This window comes from Austrofundulus limnaeus, unplaced genomic scaffold (assembly GCF_001266775.1).
Source record: "Austrofundulus limnaeus strain Quisiro unplaced genomic scaffold, Austrofundulus_limnaeus-1.0 Scaffold51, whole genome shotgun sequence".
Classification (NCBI taxonomy): Eukaryota; Metazoa; Chordata; class Actinopteri; order Cyprinodontiformes; family Rivulidae; genus Austrofundulus; species Austrofundulus limnaeus.
This window is the reverse complement of record NW_013952453.1, coordinates 1,025,182-1,035,762: the sequence shown is the minus strand read 5'-3', so window position 1 is coordinate 1,035,762 and position 10,581 is coordinate 1,025,182. Positions and strand designations below refer to the sequence as shown.

The following is a 10,581-nucleotide window of genomic DNA, read 5'->3' as shown; positions in this document are numbered from 1 at the left end:
CCCTAAAACTAACCTAAACTCAATTCACACCTTGGTCCTAAACCCAACCCCCACACTCAAAATCAGCCTCTGAAGTAAGGAGCACCCGGACCCCACGAGGCTGTGTTTTCCTCAAAACTGGACCCCACGATGTAGGAAAAAAAAGGACGGACACACACACACACACACACAAACATGTTTGTTCTTCTGTCCTTATGAGGACTTTGCACTGACTTCCATTCATTTACTAGACATTTCTATAGCCTAACACCTAACCTAATTCATACATTAGTCTTAAACTTAACCCTTTGACCCATCAATAGTAGTTCTACCAGTGGGGATGGGGCTTTTGTCCCCATAAAGCACATTGGGTCCCCACAAGGCTGTGTGTGTACCACAAAAATGATAAAAAGTTGTCCTCACCAGCTAGCAAAAACATGTACACACACACTTTGCATTGACTTCCATTCATTTTGCATTAATTTATAAAGCCTAATCCTGACTTCTACCCTAAACCTGAACTAAACCTAATTCACAGTCCTAAACCTAACCCCAAAACAGCACCTCTTCTTATAGGGCCAGGGCTTTGGGCCCCATAAAGAACAGTTGGTGATCTTTTTTTTTTCTGAATTATGTTATTCACAGAAAATGACCCAAGGCCCAAGTGTCTTAGGTTGAAAAAATAATTACTTCTATACATTTTGCTATAATAAAACGAGAAAACGGGTCAGATGGACCCAAACTTAAAAGGACCCAAACACAAGGGTTAAGACTGCTTATATGATGTAACAAATGATACCCTTTAAAGGGATCCATGATTAGTTGTAACGTTAGACTTTATTTGATAAACAAATATTTTAACTGTGAAATAAAGACTGTAAAAATACTGTAGGCCGTTTAGTTTTGTACATTTTTAAAAATATTTTTTAACACTGATGGGGCCATTTTAGTTACACACAAAGCATTCTGGGTAAATGATGACGTGGATAGGTCCTCAGTGTGAGCGACCTATATCCACCCTGAAGGTTAATCTTGGACAATATCTGATGATCGACTCTTTTAAATGAAACCAGASAGCGTTGACAGAGAGGAGAAGGTAGAAATGACAGCCTGTAACTGAAAATATAGATTGAGGACAACAGAGCTGCTTCATGGAAGAAGAACCTCAGCTTAGCCTTTTAGCTTTAGCATTAGCGCCAATGCTATATTGCCTTATATGTATTAGCTCGGCGCTAGCGCAATAAACTAACAAGCTAAAGTGAGGTCCTCCATCTATATTTTCAGTTCCAGGCTGAGTCATTTCTACCTTCTCCTCTCTGTCAACGCTCTCTGGTTTCATTTAAAAGAGTCGATCGTCAGATATTGTCCAAGATTAACCTTCAGGATGGATATAGCTCGCTAGCAGCCTCGCACCAATGACCTATCCACGTCATCATTTACCCAGAATGCTTTGCATGTAAATAAAACGACCCCGTCTGTGTAATAATATTTTTAAACTTTGAGTTTAAATATTATAAAAACTAAACAGCCTACAGTATTTTTACAGTTTTTATTTTACAGTTAAAATATATGTTTATCAAATAAAGTCTAATGCTACAACTAATCATGGATCCCTTTAAAAAACAGTTCTGCAAAATGGCTACAAAGATCAATAATCGAACCACCACAATCTGAACCGACGTGAGCTTTCAGAAACGAAGCAAGCTTTGCTGAACCAAAAAGGTATGAAACAGAACTCAGGTATATTGATGTGAAGCACTACAAGAGAGGTACTTTTTTTTCAAAACTCAAAACTCAAAAAAGAAAAAATAGCAATGTAGATGACGTAACAGAAAAACAATACGGATGGGTGGTTAAGAGAGGAAAAACCCCTAGAGAAATGCTAGCATCTTGTACATCACCAAAATTTTCTGCAGAAAAGTCAAAGAACTTTGAAGTAACTGAATGTTCATGGATGTAAAGATTTAATGCGGCTGAGTAAAATGTTGTATAAATACAATTGTGCTTATATCTACACACTGGTTCTACAAAAGTGGTTACCATAAGTTTGTCTTAAAAGCAACAGTGTAAATCTGTGTTCTAAAGAAGAAAAATATTTTTAAACAGGGAGCCTGACTTTGGTTTGGGTGTTGCTTGGTGGCTGCCTCCATAGAGGCTGCGGCTTTCCTAATTCAAACGAAAATGGGAAAACTGCCACTGGTGTTGGTTTCTAGGCTTTCACACAGAACAACTTCTCAGCATAATATGTTGGTTACAGTAAAAGTATGCACGATGGTACCAAGGCTACAAAACATTTCAAACAAATGATGCACAAACTCTATTCTTCACCCTCCCCCCTCTTCATTTTTATATACTTATGTACATATTTAACTGTGTCTGTCTGTCGAATCTTTCCATCTTGCTTTTGTTCCCTGCATTTCCCTAATTAGGAACAGACTCCAGTGTGTTTGCAATTACTTCACTTCCTCGCCCCCTCCACTTCGTCTTGGTAAGCAACCAAATAAATAACCATACCCTTCTCATTTTAGGACTGACCTCATCTTATGATAGCGCACTTTTAACCACTGTTTTAGGATTTTGTAAAACTACACTTCTTTTTCTCTGAGTCTAACATTTTCTTTTATGGTCCTGTTCATTGAAGCTCATGGTATTTCTTGAACGTCCCCATTAAAGGTGTCAAAACTTCTGCTCTGTGGTTTACTCTTCTACAACACCCATTCCCCATCTCCCATGCTCCTTTACATGTTCTTTTTTCCCCCTCATCTTTCCCTGGGGCCCCAGCTAGCAGACATGTGCTGTGTGTCAGTAGAGAGTAGCTCTCTCTGGGGTTCAGTGGGGCGGATGCTGGATTGGCGGCACCTTGGAAGCTGAATGTTCTTTTAAAAAAAAGGGACAGCGGCTCCATATGGCGCACTGGAGACCATAAAAAGAGAAGGAAACACTTTATAGGCATGTTTCACACTTCCGAGTTCCCATTTTTTCCTTCTCCCCTCCTTGCCCACCTCTTGCTCTTTTTCCACTTCCTTACAGATTTCATCCCATCTGTCCCATCTCTTTCTTATGCTTTACAAAGTTGGGATTAGGTTGAGGAGAGCACACAACTGTGCGAAAAGTTAGTGGGAAAAAAGGTGAACAGAGGATTCTTGTCTCAGCCTCAGACGGACAGATGGAGGGCCTCCAGGGGTAAGTAAGAAGTAAGTGTGGAAAAAGACATTTTGAGTGTTTAAAGTACAGAGGAACAACTCAGTGAAGATTTATGGGCTGCTTTACTGAGGTGAGCTCCTAAAAAGTATAGTGTTGCAAACTCCCCCAGTACAAAGGGCTTCAAGAGATTGTTTAGCACACACTCATCTTCTGCTTGTAACGTTGAAAGGGAAATTTGATTGGTAAACAATTAATAAACAAATCTATTCAGGTATCAAAAACTACACAAAAGGCTAATGATTGAAGGCTGCTTTGTATTCTGCAAACACTCCCTCAAATCGTCCATTTTCTGTAACACACCTAATCCTGTTCAGGGTAGCCAGGCTGGAGCCTATCCCACAGAGAGGTCATATTTACCTTGAGAAAAGGAATAACAAAGGGTCGTAGGGGAAAGTTGGTGGCCTCCTGAAGACGTGTGTGAAACTCCTCAATGGTAACTGTTGAATTCTAGGAGACAGGCAAAAGGCAAGGTTATGAAAGCAACGAATAGCTGGATTTCTACGAGCTTTCTTCTCTTCTTTAAACATCAAAGGATTTACCACAAGGGCCAGAACTAGGCTTCTGACGCTGTCTCCAATCTCCGGAGAGATGTCGTTGCCAAACTGCTGCAGCGTGGTCAGGAAACGTTTCAGCTTGCTCAGCTGGCGAGCCCCACAGGTGGCCGGCAGCTGTTGATTAGCTAGTGACGAGGACGAGGAGGAGGATGGTCCGTTGCTGTAACGCTGTGGTGGAGATGGCACTGCATTCAGGGTTGGTGGGGAATGATGATTCCCATTGGACACTGAGGGAGTGGAGGTGAGATAAAGAGAGCTGAAATTAGAATAAAATTCTGATGGCTGTGACTATGTGATTTTTTTTCTTCTTCCAACACAACACTGTGAAGCAATTTTTTTAGAAAGAAGTGACAAGTTAAAAATGGCAAGCAATTTTAGGTTGTAAAAGATAAATATGATGGGCTTATAAAGATGGGCAAATAAACAATACAATTTATAGTGGCTTTGGAATTGGTCTTACATGCTGTTGTGGAAAAGGAGGCTGGTCGAGGGCCACTGGGGTTGACAGAGGGCAGGGGTGGCATAGTGGAGCTGGAGCTGCTGCTGGGGGCTGATCTGGAATGAGTCTTAGCATCCACAGGCGAACCGGGCATGGCAGGGCTCTTCTTCTCTCTACTGTCTGCAGAAGAAAGCAAAAACTTAGTATTTAAAGGAGACATTCATATCATCTTTTAAATTCTTCTGTTTCACATTTAAATCATACATTTGGAGTCTCTATAAAGTGGAACTGCTATATTTGGTCTGAATTCCTCCTTAGTGCAACTTGTTGAAACTACCAGCTTCTCTTTCACCACTTTTTGGAAGTTTGTGTCAAAGCGACTTGTTTTGTTGCTGTCTCCTTAAATTCAAATGAGGTGCCTCACACCTCTCCCCACTACAGCATCCAGAGTGATGCATTCTAGTTTGACAGAGACATCAAACGTTTTATTCACAAATTGATTAAAAGATGTCAACAACAGAAAACTTGTCCAATCAGCCTTACATGTTGGAGCCGGAGTCTGACCCAGATCCAGAGAAAAATGAAGATGACCACAATGGTGTTGGTAACTCCAGACCTTTTGTCAGTTCTGTTACAAATACTGTGATTTAATAGTTCATACAATGTCACAGAAAAAAAATTGAACAGGTTGAAAAATATTACCTATATGAAATATAAAGATATTTTTACAGCACCTGGTGAGACTAAATTCCAATTTTCTGCATTCTTAAAGACTCCAAGTACACAACAAAAAGCATTTAATGGCTAAAAAATTTGGATTTTGTATGATWTGTCCCCTTTAAATAAATGCGTCTCATAATGACTTGGCTGAAAGTATACACGAAAGATTATGTATATTTTATTAACGATTAAGCAACACACAGAAATGTAAATTCAGCTAAAACCATTCTAACAAAAAGAGTAACAAACAAACAAAAGAAGGCCAGCTTAACTATCAGCTCACTAAATTAAATTAATGCAAAAGCTTTTAGGTCTTTAGCAGCAAAAGAAAACCAAGTGTGACACCTCCCCATCGCACCCAAACCCACTTCACATCATACAACACATACTGCCATGGCATCAACTGCCCTGCCCCCATCAAAGAACCAGATGTCTAAAGTTTAGCCCCTTTCACCCATTCAGATCAATAACAGAAGAAATGCTGAAGAAGTCTATTGTGTGGGAGTAGAATGCCCCCTCATTGAGAAGCCCAGCAAATAGAGGGGGCAAAGAAAGAAATGAGACACATAGAGAGAAAGGGACGGAGCTATTTCACGCTTTACTAACAAGATCGGCAAAGCTTTTGAATGTTAAATGCAACTCCTCAATATGCTATTGACGCTGAATGAGACCACCAGATAAGGGGTTTGGAGAAAGCGCAACAGGGGTGTGGTAGTGGGGAGATGTGGGATCAGAAGCGGCCTTTGTCTCCCGGAGATCCATGAAAGCTTGGTCCTGTCTCCATTTAGAGTGGATCAGACTTTTCTAACTGCTTCAAGAATCGACGATTAATAGACAAGCATGGTCTCAAAGGTCATAGGTCAGAAGAAAGCAGCTTTTAAAATGCGGTTTCATGGTTTTAAGAGTTCAAAAGTGCCCTTTATATCTTTTTTCACAGCTATGAACTCTTGATGGCCTTGAGCTATATAGGGTTCTAGTTTATAAAGGGTTAAAATGGAGGGTTTATCAATAGGTACTGCAAAAGGAATATTTAAGAATTCTGTTGAATGCATGTGTTATTTCTGTTTGCACAAAACAAAATAGACACAAATTAATAGATAAAAAGGGCAGAGGAATATTAAATGACTAAATAAATACATCTAAAAATGAGCCTGTACCCTTGTTACAAATTTGACATATCTCTCAGCCCTGTTTGCCTTTTGTGTCCTATCCGCAAACTCTCTTGAGTATGCCCCGTGCAACTCATCTGTCAAGTCTACAACTCATTATACAGCTTTGACTGTTCTCCCTTTTTTGCTTTTGCAGTCCTCTTCAACCTTTTCAACATTTCCCTTTGCCTCTTCCCCTTCCTTTCTCTCTCAGCCCTCTAGCCTGCCTGCCATCGCTCCACCTGTTCACCAACACAGGGGGCAGGAAGGAGGGATCTATGCAGACATTTGGATTGCCATACCCACCACACATGCGGTCTTGCCAGTGCACCGCAGGAAGCAGCCTGCGGCACGCACGCACACACCGGTTCCAAAGCTCTGCACACTCCATCCGTATGGCCAGGAAATTAGACTGACATCTCAATAAGAGAATCAACGGGGCATATGGCCTTAGAGTCAACACCGTTACCATGTAAACAATTTTTGTACACACACACACAATAACTATGATTCTGGTATTCAACTTGAGCTAAAATCTATTTGCAACGTCTTTATTTGACACATTTGGAGGTCTTCTGCAGAAAATAACTTAATTTTTTTATAATTCAAATGAAGTTTTATGCTTATAAAAGCCAAATGCAATTGACACACAGCTACACAGAATGCCACTAAATTAAAATGGATGACAACAATTACTTATTGTGTGATCTATTCTGGCAGGGAACTGAAAAATTAGGTTGCAGCTGTGTTCACACAATCTTAAGACGTGGCAGAGTCTGTCGTCGGTCACGCCAGAGGTAATGGCCAAAACAGGAGACATCAGGTGTGTGAGCATGCATTGCTGACAGCCCACAGAGAATTGCCTCTGCTTGTCAATTAGACGGCATACATAGCTGGATGACTTCATCTGGCTTCCAAGCACCTGAGTCCATCAGATATTAGTCACTGGACTTTCAAGGGAGATGGCTGTCACTGCAAACCACAAAACACACATGCAGAGAGTGCACAAAGTCGTCCAATTTTAACTCTGGTGAATATTGGCTTAGAGGAGGATGTGGGGTGTTTGGTTTAAATGCCACCTGTCGTCCTCGCTGTAATGAAACAAAGAGAAAATGCACAAAGCTCCTCATCACACATAGGTAGGATTTTATCAAAATGCTCACAATGTATAGATTTATCTAACACATTCTCACTCCCGACACGTCACATATTGACGCTTTCCCAAGGTTCCCTCTGCGTCTTATTTTGACACATCGGGTACACCCTTTGCATTGGTTTTTCCGTGTTCCCTCGGCGTCCGGGTTTGACGCGTTGGGGCACAAAATTGAGTTGGGGTCCATGGTTAATATTTGGGATCAGGGTTAATGGTTAATTTTAGGTAGTGGGGTCAGGGATAGGATGTCTAGGGCGAATATTAGGTAATTTTAGGCTTTGGAACACATAGTTGATGTGAATTTCCTACATTTTCTAAAAATGGTTAATTTTAGGTACTAGGGTCAGGGACAGGATGTCTAGAGTGATTAAAGGTCATTTTAGGCTTTGGGAATGTTAGTTTTTGTGCATTTTCTACACTTTCTGAAATTATGAAAATGGATTCCGCCCCATCTCGTCAATAACTGACGCGCAGGGGGTACCCTCTGCATCAAAATCGGACGCAGAGGGAACCTTGGAAAAGCGTCAATGTGACGACTTGGGAGTGAGAATGGGTTGATTTATCTTTGAAGTAAAAGTGGATGCAATTTTAATATAGAAATTGAACCTTAAACACAGAGTCTGTGAGGATTCAACCTCACATTTTCAAAGTGCCTATGACATCTGTTGCTGACCTAACATAAAGGTTTGTCATATTCTTTGTTATTCTTCCCTCCCTCCTCAAGGATCTATAACATATTAATTAAAGTAAATGTGCAAGTTGCTTGGTTCCACGTGTTTGCTGTCTAAAACAGCTGTTTATTGGAGCGATGGAAAAGTAAAAATGCATCTATGGTGATGACTGTTGCTAGCCAGGTGTTCCTTGTTTGTTCAGCTTCAGATGACGCTCGTCTGCATTAAAACATTCAGCCAGCTTTAATTGACTTTGCTTCTGCAGGCGATGATTCAAAATAAGGCAAAAACAAGTAGAAGACAGCAAAAAGGAAAATGTCTGCTTAAGCTGGGCCACTACACAACTCCAGTGCATAGAAATCAGAAATGAAAAGATAATTCTCCAAGACCTTTGATTTATCTCCAATGTAACACAAGAAGGTGAACAACTTACTTTGTGTCGGCAGACATAAATCACACTTGATGTGATGTTTAAATACATGTGTTCTGTGTTAGGGTTTATTAAGCTCTTGTTTTAACTCTTAAATCTAAACTCTGTGAAGGTCTGGCAGCTGTGAGACATTCATGTTGGCCCGGTGTGCTCTCTGCTATCTCTGCCCTGTCATACAGATGAGGTGAGGGAAGATGCAACACAGGCATGCCTAATTTATCACTGAGAATAAACAAAAATCAAGGGATGTGGAATGGAATGATTCTGTATGACTTCAGTTTAACATCTACAAACACATTTAGACATGCAACAGCTCTGAGTTCACCTTTAAAGTTGTAGAAACACAGCAAACTGCAACGCATTCTCACGCCCAAGTCGTCACATATTGAAACTTTTCCAAGGTTTCCTCTGCGTCTGATTTTGACGTGTCGGGTACCCTCCTCGCGTCAGTTATTGACAAGATGGGGTGGAATCTGTTGTCATAATTGCAGAAAGTGTAGAAAATGCACAAAAATTAACCTTCCCAAAGCCTAAACTGACCTTTATTCACTCTAGACATCCTGTCCCTGACCCTAGTACCTAAAATTAACCATTTTTATAAAGTGTAGGAAATTCACATCAACTACGTGTTCCAAAGCCTAAAATGACTTAATATTCACCCTAGACATCCTATCCTTGACCCCACTACCTAAAATTAACCATTAACCCTGATCCCTTATATTAACCATGGACCCCAACTCAAAGACCTCTTTATTTTGCATCCCAATGCGTCAAACCTGGACGCCGAGGGAACCCGGAAATGCCTGGTGTGTCAAAAACTGATGCGACGGGTGTACCCAATGCGTCAAAATAAGACGCAGAGGGAAGATTGGAAAAGCGTCAATATGTGACGAGTCGGGAGTGAGAATGTGTTACAAACTGTGGTTAATGTGTTGGTCACATTTAGTAGATTGTTTAGTAGGAATTCACAACATCCCTTCATTGCAGTGTCATTGCTGTCAATAATATCAATATGACAAAGAACTGTTGGGACTGTAGGGAATTGGTATAGGATATTCCAAGTGCCTCTTCCTATGAAAGGTAGGGGTGCACTGAAAATTGGCCAGCCGATTTCCTTTCTTTTGGGAAATCGACCGATTTTTAGATAAGATCAGTGGAGAAGATCGGCGGAAGAGATCAGCCTTTCTACTTCCACAAAGGTCTGAAAATCAGCCAATATCCTCTTTTGCTCTGCTGTGAGCACTACCTAATATCCAGTTAAAAGGGTACTGTTCAAAGTATTTCAGTAAAATAGCATTTGAATTTTGAAGTTTTATTGTGACTTTATAATAGAGGTGTGACAATACATCAATCTATATCGATATATCAATTTGAATGGTTCATGATTCAGTTATATCAAGGCAAATTGAAAAATATTGATCTATACTGTCATCCTATGCTCAATGTGAATTGATATCACATGCCCATCTAACAGTCATTGTGTTAGATGGGCATGATATTGCATTATATCGATCGCAGACATGTAAACTGAATTGAATCGAAATCATATCGTGACAGACTTTGTGAAAAAGAGAAATATCTAATTGTCATTCACACATATCGATGTAATATTGTATCATGATAAAGCTGGTGATTTACACCCCTACTTTATAACAACTGACAGTGTCAGCTATTTAAAAAATCAGTATCGGCCAAAATCGGAATTGGCAGGTCAGATTTTTTAAAGATCAGAGATCGGAGATCGACAAGAAAACTGGAATTGGTGCACCCCTAATGAACGACAATAAAATATGTGGACAATTTAATAATCTTTACCTAAAGTTAACATCTGAATTATGAGATAGTGGCTAAAATATTTGGGGAAAAACGATATCCCCTAAGTTTTAGTAATAAACAGTCAGAAGTGTAAATATACTAAGTACAAAAGAGGAACAAGCTTTTAATAAAAGAGAAACATTCAGTCCCTTTTTTGAAAAGTACTGATGTTTTTAAAGATTTAAAATCTAATCCAATGAACACTTTCTATGCACACTATTTTACAACCCACAGCCTTAACAATATTCACATACAAACAAAAAATAATAATAATAATAATGAACTTGAAGAACAGACAACAGCAATAGATTTGAACATTAACCAAGTTTTCTTCCCTCCTCCTGTACCATATGGATCTAATCAGCCAAGAGCAAGCCAGCTGGGACCTCCAACAGTCACCTGTGACGGAGGAGGAGGGGAGGGGGGGAGCATAAGGGACTGCTGGAGCCTTCTCCTTCAGGCCAAGGC

At 40.1% G+C, this 10,581-nt stretch overlaps 1 protein-coding gene across 1 annotated transcript; it reads right to left on the bottom strand.

Annotated features, from left to right (window-relative positions):
- Positions 1-3,540: 3,540 nt before the first annotated feature.
- On the bottom strand, positions 3,541-8,878 carry cbfa2t2 (CBFA2/RUNX1 partner transcriptional co-repressor 2; the record flags this gene model as incomplete). The annotated part of the gene is given in 4 exon segments (XM_014008605.1): positions 3,541-3,630; positions 3,723-3,964; positions 4,198-4,356; positions 8,624-8,878. Coding segments are annotated over 4 exon segments (528 nt in total), but the record flags the coding sequence as incomplete, so codon positions are not given.
- Positions 8,879-10,581: the final 1,703 nt, after the last annotated feature.